Source organism: Archocentrus centrarchus, chromosome 8 (genome assembly GCF_007364275.1).
Source record: "Archocentrus centrarchus isolate MPI-CPG fArcCen1 chromosome 8, fArcCen1, whole genome shotgun sequence".
Classification (NCBI taxonomy): Eukaryota; Metazoa; Chordata; class Actinopteri; order Cichliformes; family Cichlidae; genus Archocentrus; species Archocentrus centrarchus.
In genome coordinates, this window is record NC_044353.1 from 4,384,367 (window position 1) to 4,407,944 (window position 23,578).

Here is a 23,578-nt window from a genome sequence, read left to right on the forward strand (position 1 = left end):
CTTGCTCTCTTTTGACATTGTCACAGAGCTGGGATAATATTGATGACAAAATTATTCTATTTATTAAGTAATCTTTGCAAGGCTGGGTTTCAATCCTGAGCTGGTTCCACCGGCGACCATAGTGGCACTTTGCGGAGCACATTGAACCGTGTCACCGCTAAGCGAGGCTGACACATCGGGAGATGAAAGTCTTGTCATTCATTTACCACTGACAACCTGTGTATGCTAATGTCCAAGCATCTTTAGCTCAAGACGGAGGACAGTTCTGCTTGTGTCGGCACACAATCGGGCCTGCAGGGAAATCTGCAGGGATGCACAGTTCAGCCCCTCCGTGCGCCTCGGAACAATGGAAGACGCCGATGCAGCGTGTGGTCATAATGGCAACCATGCTGCATTACAGAGCTGCACTTAGCGATGGTGTATTTTGGGTTATTATTATTGTGCTTTATTGTTTTATATGTAGTTGGGCACTCCTCAGAGGACTGGAAGGGTAAAGAAAAGCTTACCTCTGCTCCCCGTCTGTTATTTCAATGCACTCTCATCCCACAGCAGCAAATACTGCCATTCTGTCAGACGATGCTGCCGTGGCAGAGAGAGACATGAGATCTCTTTTGGTGGACCGGGCACCGCAATATTGGATGATGACAAATAATTAAAGGAAGTCCGCTGTTGGAAGTTGGAAGAGTGATGGAGGAGTAAATCTCAGCCAGGAGACTGTGGTTTGTGTTTTTGTGTGTTTTTTTTACTCGCTAGTTAGGTTTAGGCACGAAAAGCTACTTTGTTAGGTTTAGCAAAAAGACCGTGGCTCGGATAAAACATATCCCTTTACAACATTTACCCTGCACTTCATGCTTACCCAGTGAGCTGAAATGTGACACCAAGGAGTCTTTCTCCATATGTGACAAGCTGGGAGTGAGAGAGCTGTCCCGATATTGCCATAAGCCAATGCATCACACCGCTAATACCAAAGGACAGTGGCTTTCAGCACAACACCAGCATGGCAATAAGACCGCCATGGTTAATTGTTCTAGGTTTGCTTTGTGGAAATGGGGGATAGATCATTAAGCAGTTACCAAACTGTATCAGCCCCAGGTTTCCTAACCCTAACCCAAGCTTGTCACAGGCGGGTCATTTAAACTGACTTTGAAAATAAGCTTTTATTAGACTCACGCTGCAAGATTAGTGTTAACCTAACAAAAATATGAGTGCTCTGACACTAACGCCCCAGAGCACTGACTACAGTGACCCATGGATCAATGTTAGGTAGCTAGCAAGCGTTAGCTAATTAGCACTTACCTTTGCTTTGACAATGAAGAATTCATTGTCCTTCACCTCCCCAGGGCAGCATTATTGACCCGTCCAAGTAAAATACTTTTGCACACTTTCATCCTGGCTCAAGTGTAACAGGAAAGTAAACGTCTCTGCTTTTAGTAATCTGAACACTGCGCTCTATGGATCACAGATGCACAAAACCTGAAGTGTGTTCATATAGCTTTATTTTTCATTAAAGGCTCACTTCGACCAGATGGACAACTGACAGAGCTGTGCTGAAGTTTTATGGAGTTTCCAGTTTAAATGAGCAAACTGGGATGGTGTTTTTGCCCTCCTGATCCCTGTGGTGGTTAAATGACTAAAACTATTAATTGCCTTTTTAACTGTCTTTGTCTTTAATACAAAAATACCAACTTTAAAGACTTTCTTTGCAGTTTTTGACCCCTGCTGGTGCTGTGTGCGAGTCCGTTCCCATTTTATTACCTCCGCCGAGGAGGTTATGTTTTTGGTGGGGTGTGCGTGCATGCGTGTCATTCGTTCTGCCAACACAATAGTTTGAAAAGTGTCGAATGAATTCTGATAAAACTTTGCAAGGGTGCAGAGTGGGATCATGTTAACAACCCATTAAAATGTGGTTCATATCCAAAAAGGTCATCAGGGTCAGCTTAATGATTTATTAGAAGAAAATTAACAAAAAGCCTGATAACTTAGAAACTATGATTCTTACAAGTGTGGTGTGTGTTGTCACCATACAGAAGAAACATATATGCACATAGGGAAGGATATATGGGGATTCTAAATATCACGCTACTTTGGACCTCTGACCTCTTCTTCAAGGTCAAATAAGGTCAAACTTTCATAAAACGTCTTTTATCTTTAAAACTCTTTAAAACTCTTCTGCTGGCCTTTGTTTGTATTGGCAGCATTTATGAAATGATGCTGGAATATGGGGATTATAAATATCACATTATCGTTCACATCCAATTATCATGTCAAATTTGACCTCTGACCTCCCTATGTCATTTCACATCTGTCTGTCTTTCAAGTTGACCCCAAAGCGTGTTGGCCAAGAGAAAGAGAAAGAGCTGCCTGGTTAGTTAGAAATATACTGCAGTACAATAATATATAATACATTCAAATGATTCAGACCTACAGTATTATCCATCACCTGCTCCTACATAATGTTTGTGTAATCAAACTTCTATCATGCTGCCCTGATCTGATTATTACTGCATTACTAACTTCTAAAAGTATATTTAAAAAGAGCAAAGAAAACTAAATATAATACTATCCCCTGAAAATAATTACTGCCCACAGAGTGAGCTGCCTTCATGGAGGTTTGCACTTCTTATGTGCAAACATGTGAATGTAAGCCTAACCTAACCAAACCAGAGGCCACATTAGGTAACAGCTATGTTCCTGCTTTACACTGTGGTGTTGTAATGCTGTACAGGCTTGTAGAAGGGCTAGTTTCACTAGTCTATCATAAGCAGCTCTATAAATGCTTCTTTTTTTAAAATAATGCACGAATGTTAAAATGTAAACTGCATGTGTTATTATCTGAGATCACAACATTTTATGTTGTCATCTTAAAACAAACACAGTCACCTGTTCACGTTTGTACTGCTAAAGTCTAAATGATGAGAAACATCCAATACGGGCGCCTCCAGCTGAGGTCGAGCACCCGTCACCTGGTAACCCAGCCAAATACTAAATTCTTCAAACGCTGCAGTCAATGGAATTCACCTTTGAGCCATATTGACATACAGTTAGCTTTTCAAGTATTCACTGGGGCTATATAGAGGGCAATAATTACATAGTATGGATCCCTGTTTGTTCAATAAATTCACTGAGCGGATTGATGCATTGAACAGGTGGACGATGTATTTAGTGATTAACGGGAAAATCTATGGCATAAAATATTCAAGAAGTCGGTGGACTTTCAAAAGGTTTTGATTTTGCGTGTTTTCGATGCGGTCCGAGAGTCTGATTTCCAACCATCCGGCAATTTCAACAGGCAGAAAGGAAAAAGTGTGAAAGAAAATGTGGAGCATACATTATATTGATGTATTGATTGTACACATCTGTTAAGGCAGCCGTGCATGGGAAAGACTTAGAGCCGGTGCAAATGACTAATTCTGCTGAAAATCATGGCCATCGGTGGTCTTTCTCATTTCCATTACTCAGCCATGTAATGTATGTTGATTTTGGTTCCTCTTCATCCCCAAACAAATGCTGGAGACTCCAGTCAGACTTATGTTGTTGCCAGGGCCCTATATTTCCCTGCCTGCGCTTGCAGCGAATGTCTTTGCCGCAGCACAGAGGATGCACTCCTGCTCTTTTTTGACCACACCAACAGCACGGGGCTCTAAATGTAACCGCTCTGCAATTACAAGCTTAGATCGACCCGGTTAATAAAACAGTCCATTTGATCTGCCGAACCCGTTCGTGTTTTGGCTCTGAGGTACAGCGCGTGTTGATGTCGTGATCAGATGTATCGAGGCAGACATGACTGCTGGTGTTACTTTCCCAGCAGCTGTCACTGCGGTCTGTCAGTGATTGACTCGCAGCAGATTTGCTTTAAGATTAATATTTCATCTCTCACTTAATAGAAAAACAGATGTTCTGCAGCCGTGTACACTGGGAAATAAGCTGGTAATGTATGCATTACTTACAGCCAGCTAACTAAATTTAGAATGAAATATGCATCTGACAGATGTCTCACAATCAAGTTCCAAAAGCCTATAATGGGATATCGACAGATTTCATTTATGCAGGGCAGACTGACCTCATTGGGGGAACTAATAAAACTTTTGGTACATTCAACCGGAAAGATGCCCTGGCTGTATTTCAGTCTTAGGCAGCTTTCTGGGTGCCCTTTAAAGCATTGACCTCTTCACAGAGTGAGGGCTCCTATGTGATTAATACTGCTAGGCATTTATTGGCACGCAAGGCACTTTTACCAATAGGTCACCTTCTTGACCTCAGCGCGAGCACGGAGATCGAAACCAAGTGGACAGCAAACTATATGGCTTAAGGTAGTAACAACAGGCAAAATACCAAAAAAAGCATCTCAAACTCATGACCAACCTACACATACAAAGCTATTTGGGCACGCACACACACACACACACACACACACACACACACACACACACTTACAGATCCTTAGTCTCTATCACATTCTCCAAGACCCACCCACACAACACACACAGCCCGGGGCATAAAAGGTTTCTGCGGCCAGAACACAAACAAACTCATTTGTAACCTGCCACGACACACCAACACACACACACACACACACGCACACGCACGCACACACACACACACACACACACACACACACACACACACACAACACACACACACCAGAAAAGCCAAGTAACGTTATCCCTCTGTGCAGCTAGATGGATCAGACTGTTTATCAGAGGCTCTCCACCAGCACATTGTGAGAAGGATCATAATGTCACCAATCGATTCCATGACAATCAATACAGATACCTGTTCAGATATCTATTGATGCAATTTAACACGGATATTAGTCCACACTCAGGTAAATGTCAGGAGTTCTGCTAAACAGCATTTCTGGGTCAAAACTGAACTGAGAGGTGCCTGCATGACATTGAACAGCTGCATAAAGTTAACTTAAGGTGAACTAAAATGAAGCTAAATGATAGAAAAAAATGTTAAGTTTTGAAAACACTTTCTTTTTTCCTGTATCAGGTCAACGAGCTTCCTAAAATAGGATACAATTTGTCTTACATAAAGCAGGATAGATGGAGCATCAGAATAAGAATAACAAGCGACCAGGAAATGGCGATGCAACACAACAACAAATGCACACTCTGGTTTATCAGCAGTAAATAGCCAGTGCCATGTTTCCAAGCTCCTTAATCATACTGATGCATGTACACAAACACAATACAATGTACAGACACGCACACACACACGCTCCTCTCCTCTATCTTCCACAAGCAGTTGAAAATACGCACACGCAACACATACGCGCGCTCATTCGCACATATTTTCCGAGACCAAAGGAAGAGCTGACTGCAACATTTTTCTCCACTTCAAAAAAGTAGCCAGTGTCAAAATGATAAATGAGGGATCATGAGGGAGAGCGTGCATACTTACATTAGACTGCACAAGAGCTTCAGGACGAACGCTGCTTTCAGCAGCGCTTTAAGGCTGTTGTTATTACTCAGAAGGAGTCAACATGCAAATTACATGCCACAGCAGTGATTAGCAATGCGAAATTACTATCAACATAACAAAAACATCTTCAACACAACAGGCGTGCAGGGGTGTGACCTGACATTACGGGAGGCCGGGTGTGGTGGTGGGGGGGCGTTGTGTTCCTTATACAGGTGTTGGCTGGTAAAAGGTTGATTGCTAATTTCCCGGAGGTGAGTACAGTTCACAGACGTGTGTGGAGAACATCTGATAGGCCCTCAGACTGCTGATGCAGGGCGGCGGAGGGATATTTTCAAACCTCATTTATAACATCATTTCAGCATCAGTTACAAAATGGCGGTGAAAAGATTGATGGGTGGCGAGGGCCGGTTAATATGCGTGATTGGAATGAGACACAAACCGTGCCGTTTGTTGTTGTTGTTGGTGTTATTGTTGTTGTCGTGAGGGTGACGGCACAGAAAATGAAAAGACAAGCTGTCGGATTTTCGGGATCAACATTAATTCCAATAAAGCTGATATTGACATGTAAGCATTTCTGTGCATATAGCAGCTGATCAGCACGCGCTGTAAGCCCATGTTACACTTTCAATAAACTGCAAACCCCTTAAAGGGCCAGTCACCCCAAAAATCAAAGTTTACATACATTTCTTCTGGCTTGTGGTCCTGCTTACCTCTCTAAATGTTTTTTTTTTTTTTGTGTGAGCTGTCCAGTTTTGGAAAGCTCATCTTTGGAAATGTCTGCCTGTTATTGAATATAATGGAACTCGAGGACAGTCGCTGCGAGGTGATCTAAGTGCCAAAAAAATAAATACATTGAAAAACTCAATAAACAGCAATGCCCATGACCCAGATACTTAAAAAAAAAAAAATCCACAAATGTGGAACTATTTTCTTTCTACCAGACTAATATTGCACCTCAGCCAAGATGGGGGCCATTAATGTTTACCTCCTGCTGCCTCATAGGTAGATGCACAAAGATATGTTAGAAAGGTGCAGTTCAACAGAAAGAAAATAGTTTCTGCTCACAGTAAGGTTTGAGGATATTTTAAGCAACCAGGTCATGACTTCTGGAAAAAGATGCTGTTGCTGAGTTTCTCACCTTTTTTTTTTTTTTTTTTTGGGATGTTTGAGCAACGCAGCGTGAGGTCTGTTTAACTCTATTATATTCAAGAGAAGGCAGATTTCTACAGCCAGTACTTCCAAAGCGGGGTAACTTACACCAAAACAATCCAGCACTGCAGGCCAGAGGGAAAATATACACATTTGATTTCATGATGAACTGCTTAAATGTCTTTTCAGTGTAATTTTGCCTGCTTTGTAATCACTTTCTTTAATCTTGTGCTTCTTGCTTTTATGGGATGGTTCAGGTCCAGCAACAGCAGGTTGTAAAAACCATAACAAGGTTTGCTCGCATGATACCGTAGCACTTTTCCAGATAACAAAACAAAGGAAAGCCCTTGCAAAGTTACTGCATGGGCAGTGCCCAGCACACCCTCAGATCAATTACAATGTAATTACAATAGCAGACAGAAATACAACCTGGGTCTGTGCTCTGTCTGCACTGATAACTGATAGATAAGCACCTGAGGGATGGCTGAGAGAAGCACCTGGGCAGAAACACATCTCAATGCTGTCAATAAATTACTCTGCTGGGACCGTTTTCCTGGGTAAGGCTACACGATCGGCGGGCACCAGCCACATCCCAGCCTCCTGTGCAGTCCATCTAGCTGTCCGCCGGGAAAGACAAGTTGGGGGGGGAAGCAGCAGTTTCGGATACTGCGGTAGAAAATGGCTCGGCTTTCTGCCGTACAACCGCCACACACTTGACTTTCTATGAGCCCTTCAGTAACCCCGCAAGTCGGTGCAATTTCAAAACTCTGATCAACCCCTCAGCTTATCGAGAAGCACTCAGAGCTAAAATGTGTGACACAGATGCAGATGTGCCAGTGATCCTCAGTCAAAAGGATGAGTGGGAGAGCAAATTTCACTGCAGAGAGTGTACAAAGACAAAGAGATCAGTGATAAGACAGAGAAGTGCACCCATATCGACTGCTGTCAGTTAGGAGCATGTTAAGGAGTGTATTAAGGATTAGAGGGGATTAGTCATATCAGATCACTAGAGGGTTATCAGTGGTCGCAGCTCCACAATGAGGAGCTCCCGGCCACTCCAAAACATGCGGCGCACCATCCTTGTCTTAATATTAACCCATTAAGCTGGACGATTTATGAGTTTGGAAAAACAATTAAGCCTGTGATTTTTATTAGGAGCTTGATTGAGTGCCTCCTCCCCGGTGTCTCGACATTACCAAAGTTTACCCCCTCCAGAGAACGGGGGCCCTCTCCAAATATTACCGTGATTTAAGATGCAAAACCAACACACATTAAAACGGCTCAGAGCTTATTCCATGCTCGCTTCCACACAAAACCAATTTAGTTTCCATTGATCGCTTTTCAAGCAATTAGATTTCCATTGATGGAAAAAGTAGAGGCTGCTTGTATGAGACGGGGAGGGTCAGTGGTTGGGCACTGTGATTTGCACGTTTATTCAAGCCGTTTGACCACCTCCTCTAACCTCTGACAGATCCCTGGCTCCCTCCCTCCTTCCTCTCTACCCCTTCCTCATCCCACCTTCCGGACAACAAATAATTCACCCAGCATGAAAAATGCCTGGCGTCAGATTAATATCCGTCTTTATTTCCGATATTGCCTCTTTGTTTCTGCAAACTTGGCTGATTTTCTAAATTGTGGAGTATTGACTGTTTCAGAGCCTGACCAAGCGAGTCTGATGTAACACATTGGAGGTAATGATATCCCAGCGACGGGAGAGGCAGTGGCTGGGGCAGCACTGGACGATGGCCAGGCCCTGTAACCATTAGTCTCCTCAGGAGCCGGAGTCTGTTCCGTTCCAGCATGGCAGGGCTCGCCATCAGCACAAATGGTAACCCAACTCAACCAGTGAAACCACCAGAACCCCTCCCATGTGCCTACCACAGACAGAGATGCCATCAGGAATCATACAGCCAAGGTCATTTCTCATCTTTCTGCAAAAATCTACAACATGCTTAATTCTAAACTGTCACACAGCCGACGGGTTTTAAAAGTGAACGATTACATATTCAAAATCCACCGCAAAGGTGAAAGGGTGAAAAGTAGATTCAAGGTATAAAATAGGAACACTGAATGCCATTAATGTGAAAGTAGGGAGTAATTCCCAGCATGCTCCCTGAGGAAATCCACCTATCGCCAAAGCCCGGGGATTTTGACAAATGCTTTTCTCAACACCAGCAAAGGAGACAAATGTTACATTTAAACAGAAATACTTAATTTCCGCTTTTGGTGACTTGCAGCAGATATCATTAATCAACAGAGGCCTACCACGCTCAGTGAGCCTGCTAAGAACCAGATGATCGCCTTCTCCCACTCAATCCATCAAGTATGATTGGAGAAAGAAAAGGTTCAAAAATTTTGAGTTGCACCCACGCAGGAAGAGTAATTACCCTTGTGCCAGTCGCCGAGGTGTTCCCGTGACACCTCGACCCTCTGTTTATCATGCACCAGATTACTCATGGGGGTGTCGCTGCGGCATGACAGAACCGGCACCTGCACCTATGTTCCCCTCACTCACTGCGCCCGAGGGAGACAAATATGACACGCAGGCGTCCAGAACTTTTAACGAGCCAACTTATTTTGGGATCCAGAAATAAAAAAATAATGCATAATTCTTGTTTAGAGGAGAATTTGAAGGATGGTGTCTATGTTGCGTCTTTAAAGACCAATCTGTTGATTTTTGTCATTATCTTGCAGCGTCACGCCAACCAATCGCTGTGCCTCTGAGATATTACTCACTGTCTGCTTTAGGATGATATGCATTGAAACTGATTTTGTAAAAGTGCTACGTGCAGCATTTTGAACATTAATGCATCTTTGTCAAAATAATTGTGATACATTTGTTTACCTCACCTGTAAACAAATGAGACCATTATAGCCTGCGCCTCTAAAAGGGTTTGTGTTTCTAAAAGTTAAAACCACAGTACTCCCTGGTGTTGTTTAAAAGGTGCCCCTCCCCATCCTGAATGGAAATGAGAAATTAGTGACTGGTAATTGATTAATCAAGCTTTGTGACTAGGAATGCAAGTTTTGGCTCCCTCTTTGCATAACTATTTAATACTTAAAGTACAATAAATTAAGATATTGAAAAAAAAAATATTACATTTGCAAACAAATTATGGTCTGTCAAGAAATAAAAAACACTGATGTAGGTGGGGAAATACCTGTACTCTGACAGCTCTCTGGGGAAATTTACGGTGGCATAATAAAAATGGTAAGTTTCCACAGCATTAATTCCAGCAGCGTGGCATCAGAGCGGTGGGATTCTCGCTACTTTGCTGCTCACAGTTTTCTCTGTTGAAAAAAAACCACTGGTTCTTACTCACTATCTCATCAACACCGCAGATGATGTACGAAGCAGAAATAATCTACTTCCTATGCATTCCTATTCAGAGAGAGTGCAGGGAAGTAGGTATGTTTAAAAAAAAAGAGAGATAAGAACAACTCTGGAAAAAATAAGATGTATATCTGGCAACGAAGTAGTAAACTGTGGCGAGGAATTTAAAAATCTAGTTCATGAAATCTTGCAGTGAAATTGTCACCGTGCAGAATACGCTGTGGTGAAAAGTATAGCAGTAATACGCCAAAGTCAGTATTCAGTGTAATCTATTTATTCTCTGTAATTTATGTTGCTGTAATTTAAAAAAATCCAAATGCAATAAATTACATATAATGATGATTATTATTAAACATCCTCTTTATTGAGGAAGTCAGCGCAATGCAAATGACATCATACTGAATTTGCAAACGCTAACCATGGAGGGTCTCAGCTTACACGAGAAAGCAGGAATAAAGATCGACCTCTAATAGCTCTGGTTTCCTTCATGAAGAAACGATTGGGAGAATTTGCGGTAAGCAGATTTCGCCCCCTCAATCTGAGCTCAGCGGCACGCAGTTCAGCCTCAGCGTTTTCACCAAAATATACAAAATTTTGTGTTAGGACAACATTGTTTAAGCTGATGTTAATATCATTTAATGACTTTAATGCAAATGAGTTTTATTTCCTGCTCCAGGAAGCCACTGTTTACTGTACACTCAATTAAATCCCCATCATACCAGGACAGCTTATGTATGCTTTGTTAATAGAAGGTTAAGATGAAAATGGGGACAAAACACTAATGAGCTGCTGATTATGCAGCCCAGTCATATTCAGGAGAAAACAATGTATGGTTAAAATGCATGTTTCACCAAAACTGGGACTTTTAGCATTATTTTAAATACAATTTAGATGTTTTTTTCCCCAATATTTAAAATTAATAGATCAGTATTTACATGCTGAGTCTCTTGTCGGAGTGTAGTCATGCTTCCTTCTGAACAATGAAACCATTGGTAGCTCAGAGCTTGCTCACAGTCAGATCTGTGCAGCTTCTGAGGGACCAGGTAATGATTTCTCTGATGATGAGTCTTTCAAATGTATTTTTTGGCACTTTGCATGCTACGGGGTAATTTAGTTCCATTATTTTCAAAGAGAAGGCAGAACTGTTATCTGAGAACCTGGCCAATACACACAAAACAATCTAGAGGTAGAGATATTCCCAGAGGGCCAAAAGAAAATCATGTGAATTTTATTTTAGGGGGTGAACTTTCTCTTTTACGCACTAAAAAAAAAAAAAAAAAAATAGGAAAGATTTGGTTTCCTTTAAAACGGGAAAGCTGATTTGTTAAAATAAAGATCGCCAGAGTTTGTGTTTCATTTAAAATGGCAGGACACGAGGAAAGAGGCAATAACAGTAAAGCAAACAGGCTTCTGCCTTTGCACCTCTGCTTCTTGCCTCCCTAGTGATACATGCCAGAGATAACAGCTTAATTTCAACCTCAGCACTTTTACTGCACTGTCCAAGGCATTCACTGCATCAATGTATCAATGTAGGCGCCATGCTAGTCACTCTCCACTGCGACAACTCACAATTTTTCTATGAGGAGGCTTCAGGAAAAGTGCCACGGTTTAGCTCACACACCAGCCGCCCTCCTCTGATGGCTTTGTCTTTGGAGACTCTGCTGGCTGTTTGTTTCTGTGGAGAAACAGGTCACAGGGCAGACTTTTGATTGAATCCCCCACACTGTGACGAGTGAAGGAGGCGGAATCGTTCTTGATTTTGCTGCAGAAGCTCTTCCCTCTGCAAAAACATTTCCTCCTTCACTTTGAAAAGCAGGTGCTGGAGCCACTTCAACATAAAATAACAAAGAAACACACCAGAGGAGCCTGAGATTCTTTATCTGAAGAGCTCCACTGAGTGAGTTCTGTAGAAGAGGAAATGCCTTTTTTTTTTTTTTTTTACGGCATTTAATGACCGAGATCAGATCTACAAATATATATCGTGTACTCCAATCTGAAAGAATGAATACTTGGAAAATGTTATCACATACACTTCAGCAAAAATGTTGCAGTATCTCTTTGACTGAAATCACAAATGTTAGGCAATAAACTTCAAGGGTTTATTTTTTCTTAAATCTGAATCAACACTGCAGAAAAGAAAGAAAGAAGGAAAAGAAACTACAGGAAACTAATACTTGTGTTTATGGGGCACGCTGGTGTTGTTCATTTGGAGCTCTGTGCAGTCATAAGAGAGGATTTATGAAGAGATTATACTGACGTGACTCAGCTGAGAGTTGACATGTCAGGTCCCAAATCACACGTTCCATAAGCATGTGTTTTTGCTTAAATTTAATTGCTACATTACGTTCTAAGCTGTGGTTTTACAAACGCTGCTTGAACCGGGTCTATTCTCAAAGCAAATATAAAATGTGCTAAAACAGATCACATTCATCACAAATCCTCTGGCAATTCACATTCTCATGCGTTTGGCGTAGCAGGAAACTCTGCGCCACGCTGGCTGGGATTTCCTCCGAATGCCCAAATCTGCGGAGCGTTGACCCCGCGCGGCACCGGCGACGCGGCGAGCACGCTAGACTGTTATTAACACTGACGTAGGAGGCTGGACCTCGGCTACCTGGGGTGCTAAGGCCACAGAGGAACGGGGGCCACAGAGGAGATCCACCTTGTTGGTGTGTCACGGTGAGAGAGCTGCCACATCACACATCGCCTCCATCTGCAGGGGGCTGCAAAGGGCAGCGCTTAAAAGGGCAAACATGATTTAAATAAAGAATATGCTTTGTAGCACATTTTCTGTCCTCCCGTTGAACAAAAGAAATATTTGCTTACAGCTGCTGGATTGTTGTGATATCACATGCTTTTAGTTCACAAACAGGAATATATATATATATATATATATATATATATATATATATATATATATATATATATATATATATATATATATACACACACATATATGTATGTTTGCTGTCCCCTGTTATGACAGCAGCTGCTCACTTAGCTCATGCATCTTCACATGAGTAATGATCTTGCAACTTAAAAGTAATACAGCCATCTACACACACACACACACACACACACACACACACACACACACACACACACACACACACACACACACACACACACACACACAGCTCTGTGCAGACATCTCTCCTGGTATCCACGGGGGAAGGCAGAATGAAATGTGCTTTTATCATGTGTCATGAATGCTCCTCATGTCCCCCCCACCCCCACCCCTTTCATTCATATCCATGTTGAACCTCCCGTCAAAAAAATATTGGCAAATGTTGTAATTACGTGCCGAGGATCTGCGCCTTACATGGCTCGAGGCTGGGCGCAGTCCTGAGCCTGATATTTCAGCTTTATCATATTTTAGTTTTATTTGAGGACGGTGGCAGCACCGTGCCTCCAGTCAGCCATAATTGAAATGAGGGAAGGAAGATGTAGAGGCTGTGTGCCCCACTCCTTGTAATCAAGCCCTTAGTCCTGTGTGCTTCACCATTTTTCAAAGTGAAATATCCTCACAATCTTTATAGTAATACGCAGCAAATCCTCTTCATGCCTTAGCCCGTGGGTAATTAGGCATGAGAAAGTGTACTTTTTACATGCGGAGGAGCCATGTATTAAGAATGTTGAGGCCACAAACAGGGCCTGGGATGCTGCAAGTCCACTGAAGGTGTTCAATTAAATTCATGATAATGTACATAACAGCATAACAGCTGGTCTGTAACTAATTATTATGCTTTTTGTAGCAGGCTTGAGATCAGTATTCAACAAGCGACGCTATCTGTTTCACCACAGTCGCCGTGTGGGTTGCGTGTGGGGCTCATGAGTTCTGAGGCGAACGGTGAAAAAGTGAAGCCGGGGGGACTGATGGAGAAGTTGATGTATGATCCCCGGTGGCTGAGCTTGTTTGAAGCGTGGAGCTGGGCAGGTGATTCGGAGTGCCGGCTCTTTAAACAGCGTAATGCCAGAGAGAGGAGGCCCACCCCCCCCCCCCCCCCCCCCCCCCCACCCCCCCCCCCCCCCCACCCCCCCCCCCCCCCCCCCACCCCCCCCCCCCCCCCCCCCCCCCCCCCCCCCCCCCCCCCCCCCCCCCCCCCCCCCCCCCCCCCCCCCCCCCCCCCCAAAAAAAAACCAACACACAACACCAAACACACCACATACACACCAAGCACCCTCCTTCTCCCGCCATCATATCTGAATGGTATGAATTTTGATCTGAATTTTAGAGGAGTTGGTGTCTGTATTCAGTTCATTTTAAAGCTCCAGTGATCAGTTATTAACAATTCAAATCAATCTGTATGAAAGGAAACGGGTCATCAATAGCGATGAACCCACAGCTGTCACTTTTAGCCTCTTTCAGCTCGTTGTTATGTTATTCTCTTTATCCTTTTCAGTCCAAACTAAAAAGTGATGATGTGTTGGAGCGACGTGTCAGTCAGTGTGTTGTGGAGTTTTTCTGCCCCCTAATGAAAAAAAATAGAAAAAAATCAGATGTTTCAGTTTTAGGTTTTTGTTTTTTGGCCAGTGTTTAAAAAAAGGCCTGTTATGAAACACAATCTATGCACATTATATGAAAAGGGTTCCTTTATTTTTATAGAGCTGGGTGTTCAACTGATCACAAGCTTATATATATATATATATATATATATATATATAATATATATATATATATATATATATATATATAGCTTGTGATCAATTTTTGAATATTTATGAATATGATAAATATGATATTGATTTCACCTGTCCTACCCTCTCCTTATGTTCCACTTGCATTGCAGGTTTCATACAGATTAGGTCCTCAGAGGGTCTTGTAACAGTGCTCTGTACAAGGGCAGCGGAGCACTCCCACCAGTCTCTGATGACACTAACAGGTAAGTACATGGGGGGGGGGGGGTCATGGCGTGGGCACTGAGTAAGACAAAATGAAAGTCAGCACACATGCTAAATGCATTTAGATAAAATGGAAAAAAGGATGAGCGAATAAAACTGGTCCTCATGCACAATTTAGCGCGCGTCTATTTGCAAACACAGTTTTTTTTTTTTTGCAGTGCTGAACATGAGAGCGGCTCGAGGAGGAAGGAAACAAAGACGAGGGGCACACGGAGAGAAAGATGGGCTACAAGGCTTCTATGCAGCGTTTCATTGCTGCTGATAATATATAAATGCATGCACACATGGATGCTGCTCGTAAATGAATAAACACATACATCAATTTCAAAATCCACCACATTTGAATTTCAAATGCAGCGGCGCCTTTTTTTCTCTCTCTCTCCTTTTTACGATATGTCTCATTTCTCTTGTGGAGATATAAAAGGAGAGGGCTGAGAGGGAAAAATTAGAGGGGTGGGAGAACAAATGCTGTATGGAATTTGAGATTATGTATTTGGTTTGTGTGTTTCCCTCCTGTTTAAATCAAACATGTGGGGGCCGCGTAGCCCTGGGCTTGTTGCTGGTGACAGTTTCAGTGTTTCTAGACTTCTCTCTCCCCCTTTTCAGCGGCAGTCCTGAATTGAGAAGCGGGGTGGAACGGGGGGTGGGCTTCTGGCGGAGGGTGAATTAAATAGTCACTCTCTCTCTCTCTCCCTCCCCCCCCTCTTGCACTTTCTCTTTTTTTCAGTGGCGTTTAAAATCAATTCATTCAGTGGACTGCTGACACAGCCCGGCCCAGAGAGCCCAGGATTTATGGCTCCCTCTAATGGGCATGCTCTGAACCAAAGCCCTGCCGTCAGCACAATCCTGCAGCCACCCATCCGCCCCACTCCCTCACTCCATCTACCTTTTAAAGATGCAGGCATCCCTCCTCTTCCTTCCTCTGCTGCTCCTCCTGCTCTCCTCTCCTCTCCTCTCCACCCCCACCCCCACATCACCCCTGCGCTCGCGGCAAAGAGGCCCTGCAAGCGCACTCAGGATCCAACAAATTTATAACACCAGGAAACAACAGCATCTTCATTTTGTAACATTTGGGTGTTAAATGCCTTCTCTTTGCGCTTTACAGTGATTAATATCAGAGGAATTTCTTTTCTAACAAGTGGTGCTTTCCACAGTGGTGAATAATACCTTGCTAACTATTATGAGACATCTATTAATATCTGCAGTAGTTCCCATAGCAGCATTTTTATTTATTTTTTTTATTTATTTCGGATGAAGAGGAGCACATTTTTTTAGTAATGTAGGCAGACATTTGGTGTAGTGATCAAGAGCAGTCTGATTATTCACCATAAAAGCAGAGGATTTTATTTCTCCAAAGGAAGAAGAAATAAAACCCTTAAAAGCACAAATCTCACATGTCCGTTGTCTCGTTTTTTTCCCCTCCTAATCATTAAAATCCAAGGAAATCTTTTCTAACAAGTGGTGGTTCCCAGAGCAGTATATAACATCTCTGTATCCATTATATCTCATCTGACTAGTGGCACTATCTAAGGTCTTGTAAGTGTATATATCTATATATATATATATATATATATATATATATTATATATATATATATATATATATTCATGTATTCATAACCAAGTCTAGTAGTGTCACAGGATCTGAAACAATTTATGGTGTGAGAAGAAAAAAAACTATGATGAAAACACTCGCCTATGAACTCAGTCAGTGTAAGGCATAAAAAAATGATCATGGCCTGAATTGCAATGACAACATGAAGTCACTCCTGCGCACTTGATTTGAGTGCGTCGGCCAGTCTATCTGTGGGAGGGTGCGTGCTTCTGTTTTGTGTTTATTTCTGTGACAGCGTGTCTGCGCACACAAAATATGCTACGCCGCTCTTGACCCCATTATATCCTCAGGCAACGTGGCAATTTGCAGACAAATACAGACCTTAACTTCGGCCCCAGAGCCCGTAAACTTACATCCTTCTCCATATTCCGGTCCTGCTCCCGCAGCCTGTCAAGGCGTTATGGGCCCTGAATTAGCCTCCCATTACAGCAAGGCTCCAGCTTCCCCTAAAGTTAACCATAACTGACCATTTGCCGTGGCTTCATTATAAAGCCATGCATGTAAAATCAAGTCATGGTCCCTGGCCGTCACATTCAATTTCAAAATACAATCCCCAACTCCCCCTCTCAGAATCTCCATCTTTCTCTCTTACTTAAGTTCAGCCCTCTCCTTGTTTCATAAAATATGATCTGATTAAAATAGATTACACACCTTGTTAGCAGAGCGTTTCATATTTGATACAGTGTTGCTTTAAGATGGGCAACCTCCTTCATGATTCAAAGTGATTGTGGCCTTGTTCTCTGGCCTATTGTTTAATAAGCCCTGCTACATCAGTGGGCCTTTAAGTGAACACACTCCCCTGCAGCAAAGGCAAAAGATCAATACCCACACCTGTAAAAACTAACTAAATAAATAAATAAAATAAGAATTTTAAAAAAGGAGGAATCACGGCCAAGGATTTTCTCCTTCTAAGGAGTGGGGGGAGGCGAGATAATAAGCAACAATCTGACTGTACGAGAGGAAACCCAAAACAGGAAGCAGCTTTTATGTGCTGACCTGTGGGGAGAGCCACAGGTCAGCTGTGAAATATTCAAGCCCGATTAGTCCAACGCCGCTTAAACTAAAGCTTTTCAATTTTTCGATCATATGAGGTATGCAAATAGGATATTATAAACAGAAAGAAGAAAGGCAGAGTCTTTGAGGGTAAATGAATTCATTATAATCCTCACCTCATCTGCTCACTGATGGAAGACTTCTCGTGTAATCGCTGATGGGGGGGAAACCTTCCACCGTACCGAGGGAGCTCAGATGTGGGAATAATGCTGGGTCGGATCGCCTTAAAATGAAAATAATACTCCCCCCCATTTACCGTGAACAAGTCCATGTAAGAGGGTATAATGTAATACTGTGCTTGAGGAATGTAATTATCATTTAGTGGGTCCGTGAGCTGTGTTTGACAGGGCCTGAACTGCATGAAAAACTCATTTTCATTTTTCTTATTATATCATGATTATATAAACATTCTTAACCAGTGGCCACAGCAGCAGCAAATTATTGCAAATTAGCCCCATATTGCCAGTTTTTAGCGGAGGCAAATGAACAAGCACTAGAACTCCAGTGTTTATTCCATAAATCAGCCAAACGCAGCACCTGTTGAGAATGTAAATAGCTGAGGCGATTTGATTAAACTTACATCAAACATTTGAGGAGCTCTGCCCGTTTTTTGGGCTGTTTGTCCTCCTGTTTTCCTCTCAACGTTAAGTTTGTTCTCTCCGCCCACACCCACTGCAAGTGAAGTTTCAATGGGCGGTGACGGGGGAGAAATAACACCCACCAGCTATACGTGGGGTCATGGGAGGTCCATCATTACCAAGCCACAGTGGTGATCACGGCAATAATATAGAACTATAACCGAGCAATTAGACTAATGGAAAACGTCCCTATTTCTCCCGGTGTGCTGCAGCGAGACGCGCCGCATGCCCCGCGGGCCCCCCACAGAGATGAGGCTGGAGATATGAAGTGGAGAGGAGGTAATGGCTGGGGCCCATTGATCCTCACTGCCACCTGCTATATGGCTCCGCAGAGAACGGGCGAGGAAGCAGAGAGCTTCATCTGGGGAGAGATCACACTGACTCCTGAGCTCTCAGGCATATGGATAAGAGTCTTTTTCTAGTCTTCCGCTACTTAACCAGCACACATCAGCACAATACGGCCGGATAGGGTGGAGTAAGACGTGCATACATACGGTCTTTATCACAGTAAGAGAGCTTTCACACCGAAAGGGCGTGAAGCCGTTTCCTCAAACTCTGGAGTGTTTAGCCTCCTGTGTGAAGAAAGGTGAGGACCAATGAAATTAAAGCACAGGATACGGCAAAGATGCAATTTTCTCTGTTTTGTCTACATGCACATGAACAACAGTTGGCACACACTGTAAGTATAGTTCACAAAATAGTCACAAAATCTTGCCCCCCCAAATAACACCTGTCTTAAAGGTACATTTTTTGGACACTGGAGTTCGGTGACTGACAGGTGGGCAAACACGCTGCAGCCAGTCGCTGTTTGCTCGCCTCACCTTCAGTCGCTGGTGTCATGAAGCGGACCCCTCGAGTGCGTCTGCTGTGTTAGTGCCTTTGGGAGAGTTTTTACTGGAATTTGACAAACAATGTGGCTTGTTGTTGGTGTAGACGCTTAAAGAAAATTGTGCGTCAGTTTTGGTGTCTCTATGTTGCACCTGCACAGCTCATGAGTGCGGCTAACTGACCGAGCTCACCAGCATTAGCTGATAAATTAATACACTCGCTGCTGGCTCCAAAAGACTAAAAATGCCACTGCCGAGGCTTCAGAATGTATCGTCCTAGACCAACATGTGATGTCTACCTTTTATATACAGTCTATGATGTTTCCATATAAAATGATCACTCAGAGAGAAAGTCAGATGAAACTGAAGCTCTCACTCTTCTCTCTCCCACTGTGCACCACTGTCACCCACCGGACACAGCAGAGAGCACACTGTTCCTGTGCAAGGGGAGCAGGACAACGTGCAGCAGGAGGATAGTGTGCAGATTTTTTTTTTTTCTTTTTTTGCAAGGTCTTTAAAAAAATCTGCCAAAGAAATCTGCAAAATCTCAAAGTCACTAAGTGCCGTGAACTAAAACAGTACGATCGGAGCTGTGAGCAAGAGGGATGCCGGGTGGATGGATTATTTCCATGTTGGGAAAGGAAAAAAAAATGAAACCAAATACTTACCGTGTGAATAAATGTCTTAGTAGTCAAAAAGCCTCAGTGGTAACTGGGTGAATTATGACTAGTGACTGTCAGGACTGGCATAGCTTGTCAAAGATAGTGCCATTAAACAAGAATTTGCACAAATCTGCACTGTTTTATGACCCGCAGAGCCAAAGATGGCTGTTAAACCAGTGCAAAGGTGGTCTCTACCCTCTTCTCTGCTAACACTGGCTTCATTTTAGTAACAGGCTCTTCACTTTAGTAAACCATTAATTCATAAGCAGTGTGTTTTATGTCTAACTGAACCTATCATCAGTAACAGATCAGGATAAGCTACTTTTAAAAAAAAAATGTCCGAATGCTAATTAAACACAGACAATGTTTTTTCTATGGATCATTTTTGAAGGCAGTTTAAAACTATGTTTTTTAAACCTTACACTAAATGACCTCAGTGTAAGACAGCTGCTTCCTATGCTCTGTGATCTGCAGGAGGACTGGTTATAAAATAAGGAATCGGAGATAATAAAATAAGTCACCTAGTACACAACAGACCAACATGAGGGTCCAAAGGGGGTTTGTAAAGAGTCTGACCTGCCCAGCTGGGGGTCTCCATGTACAGGTGAAGCCGGTGGGCCTGAAGCTGGGTCACGCGACTCGCTGCTGTTGGCACAGGTGCTGAAGGACCCTTAAAAGAGAGAACAGAGGGAAGCTCCTGTTAGAAAACAGACCACAGCAGAGAGAGGACGTGATTAATAACTCAATTATGAGCTAATGAAATACAGAATGCAGCCTTCCACGTTTACTACTTTGTACTAAAGCTGTCACAATAATCAGACTTTCACTTCGCAATTATCACAATCAAAACGGTTCACAACAGCGACATCACTGCGGCATGTATAGAAAATCGGGAAAAGATATTATCAGTTGTGCATTATTCACATGATAGTTTATTTTGAATTATCAGAGTAGCCTGAAAGCCGACTTTGCAGCTTTGTAACACCAGGCATCACTTATCACAAAAAAAAAAAAAATGAAGGCATGTTGCAGATGAGTCCTAACGTTACATGCGGAAGTAGACGGGTGAAAGCAGTCGGGTCTGCTTGGACTGCAACATTAAAAGCAGCCTCAGTAATGCTAACGTCACCCAGCAAATCACACATCTCAACTTCACGCCTGATGTTTCACTCCTCAAAACTTTGAAAAACTCGCCTTATTTTTCTTTTAAATTTTAAATCTACAAACCCTGGTGGGAGCGGTAGGAGCTACTTTCTTTCTATCAGACCCACCGCCAACCACATGACTGTGCAGAAGGGGGCGTGCAGCGCGTTCAGGCTTCTGACAGGGCGTACACAGTAACGGTGCACACCTTGGTTTGGCTGCAGTGTAAGCTAACTGTACGCTTCATTAGTGACTGAATGTAATCAGTACAAAAACAGTTCCTGCGTGAAAGTGATCAAAACAAGGTTCACGATGTTTTACTAAGTAGTTGAATTTCTCAGTTCTGTTCTAAACCTTTATACAGCTAGATGCATGTATTTCATTACATGCTAAAGGAAAAATACATTCACTAGATTTGCCCCTTTAAGTGTTTTACTTGAATGTAATATTTCAATATAATCAAAAATACACATCTTTATTGTATTTTACTACTTAGAACAGGGAAAACCATTAGTTTGGCTCTTAAAAAGTTTAAGCAAGACCTAAATCTTTGTAACACTGCTAAATGAACTTATATATATACAAGGAGCATCTTTTTTGTTTGACACGCACACACACACTTTCACATGAAGACAATAATGTGTAGTTCTAGGGGGTGTGAGCTGCTGGAGCTGTTTCTTGACATTTTGTCCTGCTGCGGAGCATCTCCAGCTAGCACGAGGTGCCAGATATAGCGAGTAAGTGCAAGTTTTTGTTTAGTCTCTTCACAGGCACAGTGGTACCAACCTTGACAACCTCACTGCAACAACAAGACTTCCAGCTGTTGCTCACTAGGAAGCAGTTATAGTGAAATCCATTTAAGTCAAGGTTTCTAAAGACGTCTTCTGTCACTTGCAATAAGCTGTCAAGATGGCAGAAAGTAGCGCTCTGAATTTAGCGATCAAAAAAATAATGATGCAATTGCACTTAGTATGTTTGGTGCATCGTTTAGAGAGCTGGCATTAATCACCAGACTGTGTCAAATATCCAATATATGTGAGCCACAGAGCCGGCACACAAAGCATATATATCTGAATGTTGCTGCGTGTTTGTGCCTCAGTGGGTGACTGTTCTCATGCAGCAGGAGGTTTTTCTGCTGACTTGTGTATCTTTGCAGGACTCTGGTTGGCTGTTGCCCAGAAGCCCAGCCGGTGAACCGCAGAGAAACCGCATTGATTTCATCCCAGCAGAAATCCCTTCTCCTGGTTCCCGCCTCCCTACCCCGCCCAGCACCTGATTAAGCATTTGCAGGGAGCCATGCCAACACAATTTGTCATTTATCAAAAGTAATTAAAAGCAATTTCTTTTCTCTTGTTGATTGGGAATTGACTAATTGTTGAGTCAGTGAAAACGGGGGAATAAATAAAACAGGGAAGGATGAATTTTACATAAACTCAGAGGAAACATAAACGCTGTAAAACGAGGGCCAGACATCTGGCTCTGTGATTTCTCTCTACATGATTATGACTGCAAAACCGAAACAGTTGTTTAGCACATTCAGATATACAGCCCATAGGCAGTAAATAATATATTAGAAACAGCATATTGACTAGCAAACTTAAAAGGGTGTTTTCACTTCATGTTCCGTGAACACAAGAGTGGGAGGAAAATACAAACACTGGTTGGTTATTTGTTAACAGAAAAGTGAAAAAAAAAAAAAAAAACGCTGCTCCCACTTGTGCCAAAAGAGATATTTGAGCTGGTAAATACAACATCTCAGTCTCCGAGAAAAAAAACAAAAAAAGAACAAGAAGAAGACAGAAGGTACGGAGAAGTGAGGGAGAGAAGCTGAAGCCATCCTACAGCAGAGGTTACAGTACATCTATCCAATGAAACCAAGCAATACCATTTCAACATTATCGGTAACAACCTCTGAATGCACCATTACCTTCTATAAGGGCAGAATGAAATGTCAGAATTGATTCCAGAGGGGAGGGCTGAGATATAAGTGGGCAGCTAAGGTGGCCATTTTGTTTCAGCGGCCCTTCATTTGGTGTCCCCGGATCATTAGCAGACGGTAAGAAAAAGCTGGAAAAACATGAAGAAGGTGTGGGTGGCCATCACGTGCATCTCTGGTGACAGCATATGAAAAAGCAAGCAACACACACACACACACACACAAAAGGCAGAAATCAAGGGGTGGGGGGGGGGGGCACATGGAAACGCCGGGAGTCGTTTAAATTTCCCACCACTTTGTAAATAACTTTAACTGCACAAATACCTAGTTTTGCTCCGAGAGGATAAAGAAATTTTCCAGCCAACAATTTATTCCCTGCCAACAAATGGAGCCGTTGCTTCAATGAGACTATTTGAATATCCCTTTGAAGGCTGCAGATGGACAAGCAATACTATCATTGCCTGGAAACACAGAAATAATTGGGCAACAGTGGGAGAAACCTACATTCATGTCTCTGCTGAGACCGAGCTCGGAGTATCTAAATGAACCTCTCGTTCTGCTGCCTTTTGTTTACGTTCCTATTTATCATAAAAACTCAATTACTTATGTTCCCCAACATGTATGGTTATTAATGTTCTAATTATGCTTTTCCCCTCTAATCTGTGCCTCGCAATTTGGGTGATGTATGTTTGAACAATGCAGTGAGTCCCCTGGAAGTGAATGCTGAATTAGGATTCTATAGATGGTGACAAATTAAGGGGAAAAGCCAGCATCAAGTGTCTTAAGGCGTTGGGGCACCACTTGCTGCCGGAGCAGCTTCAGTGCACCTTCGCATTGACTCCTCAAGTCTCTGTGGTTTTAATGGGCAGAATGCTTTCTTGATGGTTATGTGA

At 42.7% G+C, this 23,578-nt stretch overlaps 1 protein-coding gene across 2 annotated transcripts in view; it reads right to left on the reverse strand.

Annotated features, from left to right (window-relative positions):
• The window catches only part of LOC115783977 (RNA binding protein fox-1 homolog 3-like), a 266,321-nt gene that overhangs the window by 174,515 nt on the left and 68,228 nt on the right, over positions 1–23,578 (reverse strand). For both annotated transcript variants that reach the window (XM_030735008.1, XM_030735007.1), the window contains exon 2: positions 20,183–20,276. In XM_030735008.1, coding sequence (XP_030590868.1) covers positions 20,183–20,204 — 22 coding nt within the window. In that variant the 5' untranslated portion in view covers positions 20,205–20,276. The remainder of the gene's footprint in view (positions 1–20,182; positions 20,277–23,578) is intronic.